Consider the following 19812-nt stretch of genomic DNA (forward strand, 5'->3'; position numbering starts at 1 on the left):
TGACCTCCATGTGTTCAGTGCCCACTTTGTTTGTTCATCCTTATACACTCCCCTAGGTCTAGAAGAGTGCTTGTCCAAGAGTAGATGAACAAGAATTATTTATTGAATGAATAAATAGCTCCCAGGTATGGTTGCTGTGGTGTCTCATCTGATGTATCTTATGGGTTTGTACTTGCTTCATGCCTGCCCTGAACATCTGAAAATGTCTTCAGAAAACCCCACGATAACCATGCTGACTAATGGCACAGTCATGATCTCAAAACGTATTGTACTTCTTACTGCATTTTGCTGTTTGGTTCACTCTCCAAATTTCTTCTTGCCTCATATTTCACTGAGAAAAAATAGAAGCAATCAAAAGAATACCTCCACATGTAGACACTGGATGAGTCCACTGTATCTAAATGTTCCCCCTACTATAGTGGATAAATTGTCCATGCTCCAACCCAAGACCAATCCTTTTACTTGCACACGGGGGTGTCCTTCCCTTCAGTTTCTCATGGACTTAACTCTTCCGTTTCTCCCTTCTCTCTTTTACATCTTAAACATCTGTTTGTCCACTGGATCCAATCTTATAATTTGATGTAATTTCTCACCTTCAGAAAGCCATCCGCCTCAGCCCACATCACCCTCTAGTCACTGTCCAGTTTCTCGTCCTCTCTGTTTTATAATGAAATTCTTTGAAAGAGTATCGAGAGACATTCTGTTCCAATTTGCATCACTCCTTTTTTATTTTCTGATATTATTTATTTATTTATTTATTTATTTTTTGCGGTACGTGGGCCTCTCACTGTTGTGGCCTCTCCCATTGCGGGGCACAGGCTCCAGATGCGCAGGCTCAGCGGCCATGGCTCACGGGCCCAGCCGCTCCGTGGCATGTGGGATCTTCCCAGACCAGGGCACGAACCCGTGTCCCCTGCATCGGCAGGCGGACTCTCAACCACTGCGCCACCAGGGAAGCCCTGAAATTTTTTATTTTGACTCATAACTCAGTCACAAAATGTACATAAAACATAAATGTATTTTTCAGTAAATCAGTAAAATGAGAACAGCTAAGCCAGAAACAAAAGGGCAAATACCATATAATCTCACATATATGAGGTTCCACAAACAGTCAAGTTCATAGAGGCAGAGAGTAGAATAGTTTACCAAGGGTGGGGGAATAGAGTAATGGGGAGTTCTTGTCTAATGCGTGCAGACTTTCAGTTTGGGATGATGAAAAGTTCTGGAAATTGGTGTTGATGATGGTTGCACAATAATGTGAATGTACTTAATGCCATTGAACTGTACACTTAAAAAATGGTTAAGGGCTTCCCTGGTGGCGCAGTGGTTGAGAGTCTGCCTGTCGATGCAGGGGACACGGGTTTGTGCCCCGGGCCGGGAAGATCCCACATGCCGCGGAGCGGCTGTGCCCGTAAGCCATGGCCGCTGGGCCTGTGCGTCCGGAGCCTGTGCTCCACAACGGGAGAGGCCACAACAGTGAGAGGCCCACGTACTGCAAAAAAAAAAAGAAAAAGAAAAAAAGAAAAAATGGTTTAAGATGATTAACTTAATATTAAGTATATTTTACCGCGAAAGAGAGAGGGAGGGAGGGAGAGAGAGAGAGAGAGAGAGAGAGAAACAACTCTGAAAGTACAACCCTAATGAGGTAATCAACAGTTTTAACTTCATAGAAGTCACCTATGTGCCCCTGCCAATCACATCCTCCTGCTTCAGAGAGATCATGATCTTGTCTTTTATGGTAACTACTAATCACCTTCTTTATTATTTTGCTTCCTAAATTATGCATCCCAGAAATATGTCATTTTATTTTACTTGTCTTTTAATAACAGCTTTATTGAGATATAAAGTCACATGCCAGAATATTCATCCTTCAAAGTGTACAATTCAGTGGTTTGTAGTATGTTCAGAAAGTTATACAGTCATCACCACAAACTATTTTAGAACATTTTCCTCACTCCAAAACAAAACTCCCGTGTCCATTAGCAGTCACTCTCCATTCTTAGCTCCTTCCAGCCCCTGGTTATCACTACTCTACTTTCTATCTCTATGATTTTTGTCTATTCTGGACAATTCATAGCAATGGAATCCTACATGTTGTAGTCTTCTTTGACTGGCTTATTTCACATAGCATAATGCGTTCAAAGATTAGCCATGTTGTAGCAGATATCAGTACTTCATTTCCTTTTGGCCAAATAACATTCTTTTCATATGGATATACCATATTTTTTGATTCATCAGTTGATGAACATCCTGGTTGTTTCCACTGTTTGACTATTACAAATAATAGTGCTATGGACATTTCAGTACAAGGTTTTGTAAAGAAATATGTTTTCATATCCCTTGGGTGGATGCTTAGAATTGCTTGGTCATGTGATAATTATGTTTAGCCTTTGAGGAACTGCCCAACTGTTTTCCAAAGCAGCTGCACAGTTTTACACTCCTGCCAGCAGTGAATGGGGATTCCAATTTTTCCACATCTTCACTGACATGTGTTATTGTCTGTCTTTTGGATTATAGCCATGCTAGTGGATGTAGGGGTTATCTCACTGCAGTTCTGATTTGCACTTCCCTAATAATTAGTGGTGTTGCACAGCTTTCATATTGTTATTGCTCATTTATATCATCTATGGAGAGGCATCTCTTCACATCTTTTGCCCTTTTAAAATGGGGTATCTTTTTCTTGTTGAGTTGTAAGAGTTATTAATATTTCCTGGGTACTAGTCTCCATCAAGTATGTAATTTGCAAATATTTTCTCGCATTCTGTGGGCTATCTTTTCACTTTCTTGATGGTGTCTCTTAGAGTGGAAAACTATTTCATCTTTTTCTTCTGATTTTTAAAATTCTGTTAAAACATTCAGAACATAAAATTTACCATCTTAACCATTTTTACGTATACACTTCAGTGGTATTAAGTACTGTTATATATTGTGTTGCCACTACTACTGTCCATCTCCAGAACTCTTTTCATTGTGTGAAACTGAAAGTCTATACTCATTAAACTGTAAATCCCCACTGTCTGCTTTCCCCCAACCCCTAGCAACCACCATTCGATTTTCTGTCTCTATGATTTTACTACTCAAGTACCTCATTTAAGTGGAATCATACAGTATTTGCCTTTTTGTGGCTGGCTTACTTCACTTAGCATAATGTCCTCAAGGTCCATCCATGTTGTGACATATTGCAGAATTTCCTTTCTTTTTATGGGTGAGTAATATTACATTGTGTGTATATCCCACATTCTGCTTATCCATTCACCCCTCTATGGGCACTTGGGTTGCTTCTGTATTTTAGCTATTATGAATTAATGCTACTTTGAACATGGACATACAAATATCTCTTTAGGATCCTGTGTTCAATTATTTTGGGCTTATAACCAGAAATAGAGTTGCTGGATCATACGGTCTTCTGTTTTTAATTTTTTGAAGAACTGCCATACCATTCCACAGCATCTGTACCATTTTACGTTCCCACCAACAGTTCACAGGGGTTCCGGTTTTCTCCACCTCCTCTCCAACAGTTGTTCTTTTCTGTTTCTTTTTGTTTTTATAGTGGCCATCCTAATGGATACGAGGTGGTATCTCATTGTAGTTTAGATTTTCATTTCCCTAAGGATTAGTGACATTGAGCATCTTTTCACGTGCAGTAGGCCATTCATGTATCTTCTTTGGAGAAATGTCCGTTTGAGTCCTTTGCCCGTTTTTTGAATCAGGCCATTTGTTTTTTGTTGTTGTTGAGTTTTAGGAGTTCTCTATGTATTCTGGATATTAATCCCTTATCAGATATATGAGTTGCAAATATTTTCTCTCATTTTGTGGGTTGCCTTTTCACTCTCTTAATAGTATCTTTTGATGCACAAATTTTTAAAATTTTCATAAAGTCCATTTTGTCTGTTTTTTCTTTTCTTGCCTGTGCCTTTGGTGTCATATCCGAGAAACCTTTGCCAAATCCAATGCCATGAAACTTTTGCCTTATGCTTTCTTCTACGAGTTTTATAGCAAGACAAGTCCTGTGAATGGGGATTTTCCAGGGACCTGTGAGGCACGCAAATTAGTAACAGTGCTATGGGGATAGGGGTTTTGAGGGAGCTCTAAAGTGTTCTGCCCATTCCACTGTGTGCTAGGCTGCCTGTTTTCTCAGCCACTGTGGTTGAGATGATGCAGTTGAGTTGTAGTTGAGATGACTCGTGGGCACCTGAGGAGACAGCTATGGGAACAGGACAGTTAAAACTTCACATAGAGAGGGCAGACAGCAGAAGCAAGAAGAACTACAATCCTGCAGCCTATGGAACAAAAACCACATTCACAGATAGACAAGATGAAAAGACAGAGGGCTATGTACCAGATGAAGGAACAACATAAAACCCCAGAAAAACAACTAAATGAAGTGGAGATAGGCAACCTTCCAGAAAAAGAATTCAGAATAATGATAGTGAAGATGATCCAGGACCTCGGAAAAAGAATGGAGGCAAAGATCGAGAAGATGCAAGAAATGTTTAACAAAGACCTAGAAGAATGAAAGAACAAACAAACAGAGACGAACAATACAATAACTGAAATGAAAACTACACTAGAAGGAATCAATAGCAGAATAACTGAGGCAGAAGAACAGAGAAGTGACCTGGAAGACACAATGGTGGAATTCACTGCTGCAGAACAGAATAAAGAAAAAAAAAATGAAAAGAAATGAAGACAGCCTAAGAGACATCTGGGACAACATTAAATGCAACAACATTCGCATTATAGGGGTCCCAGAAGGAGAAGAGAGAGAGAAAGTACCTGAGAAAATATTTGAAGAGATTACAGTCGAAAACTTCCCTAACATGGGAAAGGAAATAGCCACCCAAGTCCAGGAAGCACAGAGAATCCCATACAGGACAAACCCAACGAGAAAAACGCTGAGACACACACTAATCAAACTGGCAAAAATTAAAGACAAAAATTATTGAAAGCAGCAAGGGAAAAACGAAAAATAACATACAAGGGAACTCCCATAATGTTAACAGCTGATTTCTCTGCAGAAACTCTACAAGCCAGAAAGGAGTGGCATGACATACTTAAAGTGATGAAAGGGAAGAACCTACAACCAGGATTACTCTACCGGGCAAGGATCTCATTCGGATTCGATGGAGAAATCAAAAGCTTTACAGATAAGCAAAAGCTAAGAGAATTCAGCACCACCAAACCAGCTCTACAACAAATGCTAAAGGAACTTCTCTAAGTGGGAAACTGAAGAGAAGAAAAGGACCTACAAAAACAAACGCAAAACAATTAAGAATATGGTCATAGGAACATACATATCCATAATTACCTTAAACGTGAATGGATTAAATGCTCCAACCAAAAGACACAGGCTTGCTGAATGGATACAAAAACAAGATCCATATATATGCGGTCTACAAGAGACCCACTTCAGACCTAGGGACACATACAGACTGAAAGTGAGGCAATGGAAAAAGATATTCCATGCAAATGGAAATCAAAAGAAAGCTGGAATAGTAGTACTCATATCAGGTAAAATAGACTTTAAAATAAAGAATGTTACAAGAGACAAGGAAGGACACTAAATAATGCTCAAGGGATCAATCCAAGAAGAAGATATATTATAAATATATATGCACCCAACATAGGAGCACCTCAATACATAAGGCAACTGCTAACACTTATAAAAGAGGAAATCAGCAGTAACACAATAATAGTGGGGGACCTTAACACCTCACTTACACCAATGGACAGATCATCCAAACAAAATTAATAAGGAAACACAAGCTTTAAATGACACAATAGACCAGATAGATTTAATTGATATTTATAGGACATTCCATCCAAAAACAGCAGATGACACTTTCTTCTCAAGTGCTCATGGAACATTCTCCAGGATAGATCACATCTTGGGTCACAAATCAAGCCTCAGTAAATGTAAGAAAATTGAAATCATATCAAGCATCTTTTCTGACCACAATGGTATGAGATTAGAAATCAATTACAGGGAAAAAACGTAGAAAACACAAACACATGGAGGCTAAACAATACGTTACTAAATAACCAAGAGATCACTGAAGAAATCAAAGAGGAAATCAAAAAATACCTAGAGATAAATGACAATGAAAACACGACGATCCAAAACCTATGGGATGCAGCAAAAGTGGTTCTAAGAGGGAAGTTTATAGCAATGCTATCCTACCTCAAGAAACAAGAAAAATCTCAAACAATCTAACCTTACACATAAAGGAGCTAGAGAAAGAAGAACAAACAAAACCCAAAGTTAGTAGAAGGAAAGACACCATAAAGATCAGAGCAGAAATAAATGAAATAGAAACAAAGAAAACAATAGCAAAGATCAATAAAACTAAAAGCTGGTTCTTTAAGAACATAAACAAAATTGATAAACCATTAGCCAGACTCATCAAGAAAAAGAGGGAGAGGACTCAAATCAATAAAATTAGAAATGAAAAAGGAGAAGTTACAACAGACACCGGAGAAATACAAAGCATCCTAAGAGGCTACTACAAGCAACTCTATGCCGATAAAATGGACAACCTGGAAGAAATGGACAAATTCTTAGAATTCTTAGAAAGGTATAACCTTCCAAGACTGAACCAGGAAGAAATAGAAAATATGAACAGACCAATCACAAATAATGAAATTGAAACTGTGATTACAAATCTTCCAACAAACAAAAGTCCAGGACCAGATGGCTTCACAGGTGAATTCTATCAAATATTTAGAGAAGAGTAACACCCATCCTTCTCAAACTCTTCCAAAAAATTGCAGAGGAAGGAACACTCCCAAACTCATATTACGAGGCCACCATCACCCTGATACCAAAACCAGACAAAGGTACTACAAAAAAAAGAAAATTACAGACCAATATCACTCATGAATATAGATGCAAAAATCCTCAACAAAATACTAGGAAACAGAATCCAACAACACATTGAAAGGATCATACACCATGATCAAGTGGGGTTTATCCCAGGGATGCAAGGATTCTTCAGTATATGCAAATCAATCAATGTGATACACCATATTAACAAATTGAAGAAGAAAAACCATATGATCACCTCAAAAGATGCAGAAAAAGCTTTTGACAAAATTCAACACCCATTTATGACAAAAACTCTCCAGAAAGTCGGCATAGACGGAACCTACCTCAACATAATAAAGGCCATATAAGACAAACCACAGCAAACATCATTCTCAATGGTGAAAAACTGAAAGCATTTCCTCTAAGATCAAGAACAAGACAAGGATGTTCACTGTCACCACTATTATTCAACATAGTTTTGGAAGTCCTAGCCAAGGCAATCAGAGAAGAAAAAGAAATGAAAGGAATACAAATTGGAAAAGAAGAAGTAAAACTGTCACTGTTTGCAGATGACATGATATTATACATAGAGAATCCTAAAGATGCCACCAGAAAACTACTAGAGCTAATCAATGAATCTGGTAAAGTTGAAGGATACAAAGTTAATGCACAGAAATCTCTTGCATTCCTATATACTAACAATGAAAAATCTGAAAGAGAAATTAAGGAAACACTCCATTTACCATTGCAACAAAAAGAATAAAATACCTAGGAATAAACCTACCTAGGGAGACAAAAGTTCTGTATGCAGAAAACTATAAGACACTGATGAATGAAATTAAAGATGATACCAACAGATGGAGAGATATACCATGTTCTTGGATTGGAAGAATCAATATTGTGAAAATGACTATACTACCCAAAGCAATCTACAGATTCAGTACAATCCCTATCAAATTACCAATGGTATTTTTTACAGAAGTAGAACAAAAAATCTTAAAATTTGTATGGAGACACAAAAGACCCTGAATAGCCAAAGTGGTCTTGAGGGAAAAAAACAGAATTGGAGGAATCAGACTCCCTGACTTCAGACTATACTACAAAGCTACAGTAACCAAGACAATATGGTACTGGCACAAAAACAGAAATATTAATCAATGGAACAGGATAGAAAGCCCAGAGATAAACCCACGCACCTATGGTCAACATATCTATGACAAATGAGGCAAGGATATACAAAGGAGGCAAGGATATACAATGGAGAAAAGACAGTCTCTTCAGTAAATGGTGCTGGGAAAACTGGACAGCTACATGTAAAAGAATGAAATTAGAACACTCCCTAACACCATACACAAAAATAAACTCAAAATGGATTAGAGACCTAAATGTAAGACTGGACACTATAAAACTCTTAGAGGAAAACATAGGAAGAACACTCTTTGACATAAATCACAGCAAGATCTTTTTTGATCCACCTCCTAGAGTAATGGAAATAAAAACAAAAATAAACAAATGGGACCTAATGAAACTTAAAAGCTTTTGCACAGCAAAGGAAACTACAAAGAAGACAAAAAGACAACCCTCAGAATGGGAGAAAATATTTGCAAATGAATCAATGGACAAAGGATTAATATCCAAAATATATAAACAGCTCATGCAGCTCAGTATCTAAAAAACAAACAACCCAGTCCAAAAATGGGCAGAAGACCTAAACAGACATTTCTCCAAAGAAGACATACAGATGGCCAAGAAGCACATGAAAAGCTGCTCAACATCACTAATTATTAGAGCAATGCAAATCAAAACTACAATGAGATATCACCTCACACCAGTTAGAATGGGCATCATCAGAAAATCTACAAACAACAAAAGCTGGAGAGGGTGTGGAGGAGAAAAGGGAACCCTCTTGCACTGTTGGTGGGAATGTAAGTTGATACAGCCACTATGGAGAACAGTATGGAGGTTCCTTAAAAAACTAAAAATAGAATTACCATATGACCCAGCAATCCCACTACTGGGCATATACCCAGAGAAAACCATAATTCAGAAAGACACATGCACCCCAATGTTCACTGCAGCACTATTTACAATAGCCAGGACATGGAAGCAACCTAAATGCCCATCGACAGACGAATGGATAAAGAAGATGTGGTACATATATACAATGGGATATTACTCAGCCGTAAAAAGGAACGAAATTGGGTCATTTGTAGAGACGTGGATGGATCTAGAGACTGTCATACAGAGTGAAGTAAGTCAGAAAGAGAAAAACAAATATCATATATTAACGCATATATGTGGAACCTAGAAGAATGGTACAGATGAACCGGTTTGCAGGGCAGAAATAGAGACACAGATGTAGAGAACAAACATATGGACACCAAGGGGGGAAAGCTGTGGGGGTTGGGAGTAGTGGTGTGATGAATTAGGAGATTGGGATTGACATGTATACACTGATGTGTATAAAATTGATGACTAACAAGAACCTGCTGTATAAAAAAATAAAATTTAATTTTAAAAAATGAAGTAGTGATACATGCTACAACATGGATGAACCCTGTAAACAAACAAGCCAGCAAAAAAACCACGTAGCTCACTGCTCTCACCAAGATTCAGCTGTGTTTTTGTTTTTGTTGTTGTTCTGTGACTTAGACTACTTTCCACACTTCTGAAAAAGTTGATTTTGACTATTCTTGCCAGTGTTATCACTGCTTTTATGGAGGAGGGGGCTTCTGTAGAACCTTATTTTGACATTTTGGAAGTGCTTCCCATTTTCCCTCTTAACTTCATATGAAGCCATATGAATGCAGTGTTTACATAAAGCCCTCCTTTGTTCCACAGTAGTATCTAAGTTTACTTAGTATTTTTTTGTGCCACTATGGTTCATTTCTTTCCATTGCTGTACGCTTGTATTTCTCTGTGTGGGTCTGTCACAATTTAGCATCCATTGTATTAGCTGTGAACGTGGGGTTCTTTTCTGTTGGAATACTGTGAAGAGTGCTTCTGTGTCCATTATTATCTAGTAAGAGGATGCAAATAAGCAGACATATCCAGGGTATTTAAAATATGCTATTTCAAAGTCGCATGCCAGTTTACATTTCCAAAGCAGTTTTTGAGAGGTTCCACTGTTGCACAGTAATGCTTGGAATCTTCAGTCTTCTATAGTCTGTCTTGTGGGTGTATAGTGATAGCTCTCTGTGGCATTTCTCTCAATACTAAAGAGGTTGAACACCTTCACGAATGGTTTTGGACCCGTCCTTTGTATTTTGACTCCACTAGAATAAACTTTCATCCTCATCCATCCATCCAAACTGCTCTCCTCCAGGATGTCAGTGGATAAATAACTCTCCATTGCCAAATCAAATGGTCAACACTGGGCCCTCACGCTATGGACCTACCAGCAACATTTAAAAGATAATGGGCATGTCTGACTTAACTTTTAAAAGAATCACTCTGCCTGCTGGATGGGAAATAGGCTATTGTGGGAGCCAGGGTGGAAGCAGAGAGGCCAGTTAAAAACTGCAGTTGTCTAGGAGGGAGGGAGTTGATGGTGACTTGCAGTGCACTGGAGAGTTGGGGGTGGCAATAACGGGTCACATTCTGGATGTGTGAGAGGGGCAATGGAAGTTCCTGAACTCCAGACTGGCGATAAAATCAGTGTCTGGGGAATCTTAGGACGGACGTTAGATTGGCCAGGGAGATAGATTACAGCAATGAAACAGGCATGAGGTTGTAAACACTTGGTCAGTCATGATTCCACCTCTGATGTTTTCTTTTTAAATATTTTATTTTTTTAATTTTTTTTTATTTATATTTTTTGGCAGTACGCGGGCCTCTCACTGTTGTGGCCTCTCCCGCTGCGGAGCACAGGCTCCGGACGCGCAGGCTCAGCGGCCATGGCTCACGGGCCCAGCTGCTCCGCGGCATGAGGGATCCTCCCGGACCGGGGCACGAACCCGTGTCCCCTGCATCAGCAGGCGGACTCTCAACCACTGCGCCACCAGGGAAGCCCTCTTTTTAAATATTTTTAAAAATATTTTCTACCTGTGAGAAGAGTCACCATGGCTTTGTCATTCACAAATTGATCCAACACATATGTTCCCCTCATGCATTTCATTCTGGCATAACCTCCTCATGTAAGACTTCCATAATTTTATTGAATAACAAAAGTGGTATTGGATCTTTCTTTCCTAGTCTTCTCTAGTTCAAAAAAATTTAAAGCTTAATGTCCAGAGCAGGGGGAAATATTAATTTTAAAGTATCAGCCTTTTGTAATCATTCTTGAAAGAAGCCTGCTCTTGGTTTTGTGAAAACTTTTTGGTGAGCATATTTGCCCAAAGGAAACACCAAAATTGTATTCTGAAGTTAAGTTAGTAAACACAAGAAGTTTTTTAAGAAAATTTTATACATTTTCAAAAAATTTTTCAAACTAATATAAAACTTTGTTTAGTGCAGAATCGTGTCACCTGTGTTTAACATAAATCTTTTATTTTTTCCTTCAACTGGGCTCAGAGAAGAGAGTGGAGTTTGACTTTAAGTTATGAGGGCATTCCCAAAAGCACTCTTATATGGACAAGAAGAGAGGTCAGGCTGGGGACATCCAAAGAGAGAGGACCTAGCCAAGTCTCCCAGGGAGGGGCATGACCTCTGGACTCCTGGAACATTAATATTGGCTACATCCAAATGTGTTCTTTTCCACACTGTAAGGTCCCTTCCCCTGCCCCCATCCCCCAAGTCTGGATAAAAATCCAGAGCTTGAACGTGGCTGTGCTTTGGAAAACTAAGGGAAGGGCCTCAGTCTCCACTGGCCACAGGGAGCACAGAGAGGACAACAGCCACCCAGGGAAGGCAGGTAAAGGATGGCAAGAAGTCACTGTCAGAATCTGCTGGGGCAGCAGCTGGCTGGGTCATGCGTGGCTACCAACACAGATTATTGGCAAGTGTAAGCAAGCATTCCTCAGAATCCCCCAAACATAACGGGGAGAGGAATCAGGCGAAAGAGTGCACTTTGCAGAGGCAGCCACTCAAATTGCAGAACACTGAACCTTGAACCTGGAGATTTCAGACCCGAGTTACCCTACCTTCTCTTTCCTGCCCACGTCAAAACTGGTCACTTGCCTGCTATAATCTATCCTAAAGAGCTTCAGCCTTCAATCCCCAGACTCTGGGGTTTCCACACATTTTAAGATTCACCTGAGAATTTATAAATATGTTCATTTTTTGATCACTCTTTCAGAGGAAGTTCATTCAAATAGCTGTCCTAACCTTTGTTTCCTGCCTTTAACCTGGTCTTGTAAACTTGAGGGTCGGTCATAAAGACAGCAACTAAACATTTTAAATAGTCTGTACAACTTCCATATTTGCTAAATTTTTGTAAACTTTGTTGTCAAATATTGTGAAATCCTAAATAGGTTTTACTGATTGATTCCCAATTATCTACCTGACTTTTGGTTTTTAAAGAACACCTTTGAGTTAACTAAGCATATTTACCCCATACCTAAATCATGATTCCCTTCTGTTTCTCCAGGTTTTTTTAAAAAAGACTGATGCTTACTAGCTTTTATTATAATCATCATTAGCATGTGCACTTAGGAAGGTTGCCGCTTCTGTTTTCCACTGAAGTGCTTCTCAGCAGAAATCCTCCATATCTTTTTCAGAAGTCTCTAATGACAGGTTTACCCTTGGAGGGCTTCATTTACCCAGTTTCACTCTCGTTCTCAAAGCTCTCAGGTGACTACCAACTAATAGTGTGCTTTCACTATGAATCTTGACCTTCTGGCATACAGTGTCCTGAGAGTTGATTACCAGCAAATCTCGTAGCCTGGAAACTTACATAACTGAAGGCTTGACCTTGGATTTTGCTCTGAAGTTCAGTTTTGTTCCACCAAAAGTAATTAACATAAGCTTCTTGAAAGCAGAGGTTAGGTCTTGTCCTCCTTTTGTTTGCTCTTTTCTGCTCACATAGGATTAGGCAGTTAGAAGAGGGATTCAGCAAATGTACCGTCAGGGACTGATGCTCAGGAACTTCCCCAAGACTCAGAACACTCAACCTGTAGCAACACTGCACCTGAGCAAGGTTTCGGTTGTGCCATGCCTAGGGACTAGCAAGGGCATCCATACAAGTTACCCTCCTATTTTAAGGTTGGCCCTGGTTAAGTCATTCACTTGGTCAACATTTACTGAGCACCTACGGTGATCTGGGCTCTCAGAGCTGAATAGGATACAAACCTGCCACTCCATGACGTCAGGATGTAATCGGGGAAAAGACTCTTTCATCGATCATGACTACACAGTGTGGTAGGTTCATGATAGAGATCAACATCCATTTGTAAGGCTTCTGTTTCATTAGAGTCACTGAGGAAGAAGCCACGTTCTGGGCAATTAAGGACATGTCAGTTGTCTTCCTGCTCACTTTTTTTTTTTTTTTACTAAAGGAACAGGCTCACGAGGCAGTGGCGAATGTAGATTCAGTCATATCTGGGGCAGTATGCAGGTTCCACCCCTTACCAGCTCTAGAGCAAAAGTCTTTGGTCTCTGTTTCTTCATGTACAAGATGGAGGTCTCATAGGGTGGATGGGAGGATTAAATTAAGACAACAAATGTAAAGTAGCACAGTGTCTTGCACAGAATGCATAATGTTATATTGTATGTGCTTTGTGCTCTCTTTACAGACAATTGACTACCCTCCAAAGCTCTGTTCCTTTGGACTGTCAGTCAACAATATGTTAACTTAAAAAGGAAATGAGAAATAAATACAATAAGTAGAAAAACAGAAAAGAAGGAACAATTAATACTTCCAGTTGAACTCCGCACTAGACAAGGTTGTCTCTTGCCTAGGTTGCCCCCCTTCCCCCATGCACCCAGACCCAGGGTGATCGGACCACCCTGGATCAGACGTAGCCCCTTCCAAGAGAGCCCCAAAATAAAGAAGCCTCAAGGACTAGGCTGTATGGAGTCTGAAGCGATGCTTCATCTTAAAATCACTTTTTATTTATTTTAAATTACCTTTTATTCATGAATAGCAACTTTTGGGGCAAATTAGATTACTCAACAGATAACATTTTTAAGATAATGTGTTATGAGTGGGATTAATGACCCTGTGATAGTCATAGGTAGAGATAATACTGTGTATCAAACAATGTAGTTGGAAGATGGTAGGACCTGAAAGGTAATTTCAGATCAGAAATTGGCCCAAATGAAATATGATATTGATAGGTATGATTCATGAGAAGAGCTTAAATAAAATTGTTTCATGAAATGGAAAAACAGCAAAATACAGAATATTTTATATGAGTTCATATATGAATATATAACCAAATTACTAAAATGAATACTGAAAGCAAGGGCATGTCTGTTCCCATGTTAGTATGTTTCTGTAGACTATATATCCTGGTCAGAGCTACAGGAGCCATCAATTCTCACTTCACCTTTGCTTCTCTGAGCCCCTCTTTCCCACTCAGTGCTTGAGATATTCGATATTTTTGGATTCTTCCACCAATACACTTCTGCCTTTGGTTGTCCTTTTCCTTCACCTGCTCCCTCTTATGGTGCTGGCTCTCCTGGTGGTGGGGCCTCCGGCGGCGGCAAGGGGGCCTCCTCTTCTTGGTTCTTCTCTTCTGACTCCTCCTCCCGTAGCCCCACTGGTAGAAACTCTGTTAAGAATCCCTCACTAGTGGTTTCCTCTGAACTGTCCTCCGAGGTACGCCCTAGGGTCTCTACTGAACCAATTAAAGCCCTGAGGGTAATGCAAAATATTAAAACTAACAACAATATTAAAAGAAATGAAGGGAGTATGAAAATTAGCTTGCCAACATTTCTAAACTCAATGCTATGATGAAAAGAACCGCCACCTAAACCTCCACTTTGAATTTCACTTGGTTTGCCAGGTGGACCACTGTCTACACTACCACCATCTCCTGGACCTCTGCAGTCAGGGGGAGCATAGCCAGCCTCACAATGGCAGTGCCTAAAATTGTTGCAAACTCCTTTCCCATTACACATTTCTGCTGGTTTGCAGTCGTACTCGAGCACAGCATAATCAGTACAAGAGTAATTTACACAGACTTTGTTTGGAGCACAAAGAGTGCCAGTGTGTACATCTCCATCATCAGGGATATCAGTAGTGTTGTAGGCATCCATGCTCCAGCACCAGTCATCTTCGTGAGCGACCTGGATCAGTGTATGATTTGGTTTGATTTGTGGTACCTGTCTAACATTTGTACATATAAGTTTCCCACAAAATATATTATCATCTACACACTTCACATATCTTAACCTAGGTGAGTTGGTAATACCACAGTTTCCAAACCGGTCCCCTTTTCTGTTCATTGAAATGTAACAGTTTTCTGGGGCAGACCTTGCAGAGAACCCATATATATCCATGCATTGATTATCAGGGTTCTTACAGCGACCTCCAGCGCAATAGTGAATTCTATCACACGTTGTACCATCTATCTTATAGCTGTCTATGGGGCATTCTCCAGAGGAACCATCACAATACTCTGGGAGGTCACACTCCCCTAAAGCAGGACGGCACATGAATCCCTTATATTTCAGTTGGCATTTAACGCAGCAGAGTCCATCACTACACTCTGCATTCTCCTTCAGCCTACATGTTTGGTCACAGCATGGGTGATTGTCACAGTCAGAACCACAGTCACACTGCTCATCCTCTTCTACAACACCATTTCCACAGCGGGAATCCCTCCGTAAGCGGCCTTTGGGCCCAGGCTTGTTAAATAGGCAGGCCCCTTTGTGTTCCCAGAGGAACTGGTAGAAGAAGTCAGAGCTGCAGTCACTGAAGCCACTTTCTTTAGTGATATTTTCACGCATGAGGCCAAAGGGTTTATCTTTACAAACACAGGCCGAATGGTCATGCGGAATACCCAGGTTGTGCCCAAGCTCATGGACCATGAGTGCTGCAAACAGGAGGACATCCTCATGGTGGAAGGATTCAACGGCTGCTGCAAAATCACTTGAACAGGCACCACTGAGAAATGCCTGCCCCGTATCCTCTTTAGGATTGTGTCCAACGATCATGTGGGCAACATCATGCTTCACACGATGGAAGAGCCTCTCTTGTCTCCAGCTATTGAAATTCCTGAGTACAACTTGCAGGTCCACTGGGACCTGTATGAGGTCCCCCTCGGTCCAAATCTCCATTCCAGCCAGCACCACCTCTGTGTTTATTCCCCTAGTGAAGCTGTTGGCCAGAGCAATGATGTCCATTACTCTCTGGACTGTCTCATTGATGTCACTGCCCCACATTTGGAACCGCTGGTTGTCGACCACGACAAACATCTCCACGTACTTGGTGTGTGACCACAAGTAGGATGGCACCTGCCGACTGCGAGGCTTGCTTCTCTCTTGTTGCCGGCTGGTGAATGCCACTTGGCTGTCATTGGAAGTGACACTACAGGAGACTGGAGCTTCATGGGCCATGGTGTACAACACATGTTCAAACCGTTTTGAAGAGTGAATGGGCTCAATGCCATAGGATTTTCCTTCCTTAATCAGGGTGCCCCTGAGGCCTGAACAGGTGTTGACAGAAACAAAAGAACCTGGGACTCCTTCTATGTAGCCTTCATAATGACAGTCATGTGAGATGAAAGGCATTTCTTGCCCCAGGATGCCATCGTGGTAGCTGAAGACTGGAAAGTTATTCACAAAATAGTCTCTCTTCACCTTCAGGTGAATCAGCTGCTTCTGGCCCTGCATAAATAGCACATAGGAGAGCTTTTCCACTTGGTCTTCCCTTCCTTCCACTGTCAGACTCTTGGGGGTGACTGTTTCATAGGAAGAGTAATATATTGATCCCAGGTCACAGTACAAGCTTGGCAGAGAAATCACCAACAGCAACAGAATCCTCAAACTGAAACGTGAAGATCCTGGCACTGGCCCCAGCCTCAAGTCCCTCTTCTGCTGAGCCCAAGTCTGAAACTTTATCTTACCCTCCTTCAAGGCCACTTGGTTTTTCCGTAGAGAAGGCAGTATAGAGGCAGAGTGTGTCACAGATGCTGCCACTGACATGGCCCTAGTTAAATCAGTTGATGATGCAGGGCCTATGTCCAGCAGCAGCAGCTTTCCCTGACATGCAGACCCTCTGTCACAGGTATTCACTTCAGATCTATGCTGGCTCCCTTATGGGTGGGTACTGCCCAACCCTGAGTCTTACAGACCTTGGGGCTGTTTCTGTTCTTGCTTTTCTCTCTTGGCCTTCAGTGGTTTCCTTACTATATAACTTCCTTCCAACAGCAATGGTTTTAATGCTCCTTGGCTAAGTTCCCTTTACGCTTACATAGAGATATACCAAGTAGAAGGCCTGTAATGATTCAGCCAGGACTGTTACTCAGGTAATTATCCTCATCCTCAGCCCAGGGCCACACTACTCCTGATATCCGTTAATCTGAGCATTCTTTGAAACCCAACATTCTGGCAGGAGGTCATGGGGGAGGGGAGGGGGATCCTTCGGGGGTCTGAGAGCAGGACAAAGTTCTCTGTTGCCCATTACCTCTTTTCCTCATTTCTGTAGTATTGAGGGTACTGTTTTTCAGTCCAGCCCTCCTTTGTCAGGGTCTGGTTTTTCTCCTTGAATTCAAGAAAACTTGTATATGGATGCACAAATTCTCCCTCATTAACTTTTGTTCATAACAGATGAGTTTAGCCACTTTGTGTCTGCATATAAACATAATTTTCCTCTAATAAGTTTTCCTAATGCACAAACATACTAAGTGTTAAATGAAAGTTCAGCTTCACTATGGAGACTTACAAGTGACTAAGATCAAATACAAGTGACTAAGATCAAAGTTCAATTCCTCCCAACATAAAAACAAAGTCTGGAATAAAACCAAACTCTGATTAACCAGGTATCTAGTTACCATTTCATCAAGAAAATAAAAATGGACTGTATAAGAACTTTTTAAAGACTTCTTTGCTTTTGTAACTAAAATTGAACTGTAATGTCTATGGAAGTCCTTGGATTTGATTTTTATGTTTATCTCCTGGTGTATTTAGCAGTATAAATTTAAAAGGAAAAAAGCCCTATTTAACCACATTCCTTGCCCAGTTATTCTCCTTTGCATCCCAAGATGAACTAAAGACTCTACATCTTTTATGTTGCATAAAAATAATTTTATATTAAGTCAAATATCTATAATATAAAACCTTCAAAATAAGGGTTATGGCTATAAATACCACACAAAAATGGAGAAATGCCCTATATAATTCAAAAGATAATGGAATAGTACTACAAGATCTCAGATATAAGCATGAGAGTAGATCAACTCATTATCCCCAATTAATAATATTTAATTCCTAATACAGATGAAAAAATTAATCATCCACGTCTAGCAAGAAAATTAATACTATCATATCACAAACACATTAAAAAATTTACAGCAAAAGTGGTGAATGATTTCCAGCTGGATTTCTTTTCTCCTTGTGTTCTGTATAAGAGGAAAGCCTCTTAAAATTATGTAACTTGGAAATTATCACAGATTAAAGATGTTCCCCTGTGTCTTAACCAAACAGGCAGGGAAAATTTAAGTCATTCTGTGGGACAAAAAAATCAATAATGAAAGACCACTTCTACTTTTTTAAATAAATAAAAATATAATTAAAATCAAATATCCAATTTTCCAGTTCTCAAATTGAGACACATTTTCTTCAATAAATACACACGCACACAAGCATTCACACACAAGATCTGATTTAAATCATTTGACTTCTTCTTCAATAATTCCTCCAACTTGTTCTATCTTGAATACAAAAACAAAACTCTTTTTAAAAAGCAGTTCCTCCTATCTATGTTTCAGATAATAAATTTCTGACAGGTGTTCTTCTATAGCTTATACAATACATTAGCCAGAAAAATACAAAAGTTGTTTCGCATCAAGCAGATTAATAACTATGGTAAAGTCTAAAGGTATTTGAGTAATGGTTTTATAGTAAGCAGAGGGTTAGCAAATCATGTAGGAAAACTGAAGACTCTAACCTCCTGCCTATGAGAACTGTTCTTACAGTGTGAACTTTCTGCAGGTACAGGCATTAGACAGGCCAAAAGAGACAAGGATGATTTTGTTTCACTTCCAGTACATGTGAATGTTTTATTAGTAAACCTGACTGGTAAAGTTAAAGCAGAATTTGCTACTGGCCTACAAATAAATTCCATAAACAAAACTCCACTTTAAAGACCAAACAGTGCTGAGTCTTTTGGAAGCTGTTGTTTTGTCAAGGAGCTCTCTGTAGGATAGGACCCACTTTTGAGTTACAACAGCTAGAGCATCCTCCAGGGTATTCACAAACTTTCAGCATGGACCTGTCTGGACACAGCACTCATTTTCGCGGCCAGTTTAATTCAGACTAAAGAAACATGGGCAACTGCTGCTCAGAGTAAAAGGAAGAATCTTTTGGATACCCTTTTAGATCATGCCTAAAATTCACCACACAGGGAAGGAAATCATCTTGAGCCTCTAGAAGACACCCAGATAACAAATTTGAGAAGTTAATGGTAGACTGGGCATGCTAGAAGATTCCTCTGAAGAAAAAGAAGAGTAATGAAGTTAATTACTGCCTTCCTCTCCCAAGCGAACACTGAACCTCTGCCCTAAGAAAAATAACAGGTATTCAGTTGTTCCAGAAACAAGTGCAGAGTTTTTCCTGATTGTAAGAAGTGATTTTGATTTGTAAGACTGCATTTCACTGAAAAACAGAATAATTCAACCCTTAATTCAACTCCCAGCTAAGTTTTCTGGTTAGTAAATAAGAAAACGTTTTGTTTTTCTCTGCTGCCTGTTAGATTTTGCCATGTTTAAAAGTATTGAATTCTCCTTACCTCAAAAAATGCCTTGAATTTAAAACTCTCCAAAGTAAAAGGGAACCAATGTGTAAGGTAATTTCTAAGAGATACTTAATGTTTTTATCATATATTCCTACAGTCATTCACACACATATGGGACATACTAACCAAATGTCACCCTGAAGACATACTCAGCAAAGTGGAAGAGTTA

At 39.8% G+C, this 19812-nt stretch overlaps 2 protein-coding genes across 2 annotated transcripts in view; one reads left to right on the top strand and one right to left on the bottom strand.

Moving 5' to 3' along the window:
- Window positions 1-19323, top strand: part of TMEM116 (transmembrane protein 116) — a 134199-nt gene extending 114876 nt beyond the window's left edge. Inside the window, exon 11 of the mRNA XM_060118248.1 lies at window positions 19254-19323. Coding sequence (XP_059974231.1) covers window positions 19254-19271 — 18 coding nt within the window. The 3' untranslated portion in view covers window positions 19272-19323. The remainder of the gene's footprint in view (window positions 1-19253) is intronic.
- Window positions 14348-16834, bottom strand: LOC132503197 (disintegrin and metalloproteinase domain-containing protein 1a-like). Its single transcript, XM_060119630.1, has one exon. The coding sequence runs from the start codon at window positions 16832-16834 to the stop codon at window positions 14348-14350; it is 2487 nt and encodes an 828-aa protein (XP_059975613.1).
- Window positions 19324-19812: the final 489 nt, after the last annotated feature.

The sequence above is a fragment of the Mesoplodon densirostris genome, chromosome 15 (genome assembly GCF_025265405.1).
Source record: "Mesoplodon densirostris isolate mMesDen1 chromosome 15, mMesDen1 primary haplotype, whole genome shotgun sequence".
Classification (NCBI taxonomy): Eukaryota; Metazoa; Chordata; class Mammalia; order Artiodactyla; family Ziphiidae; genus Mesoplodon; species Mesoplodon densirostris.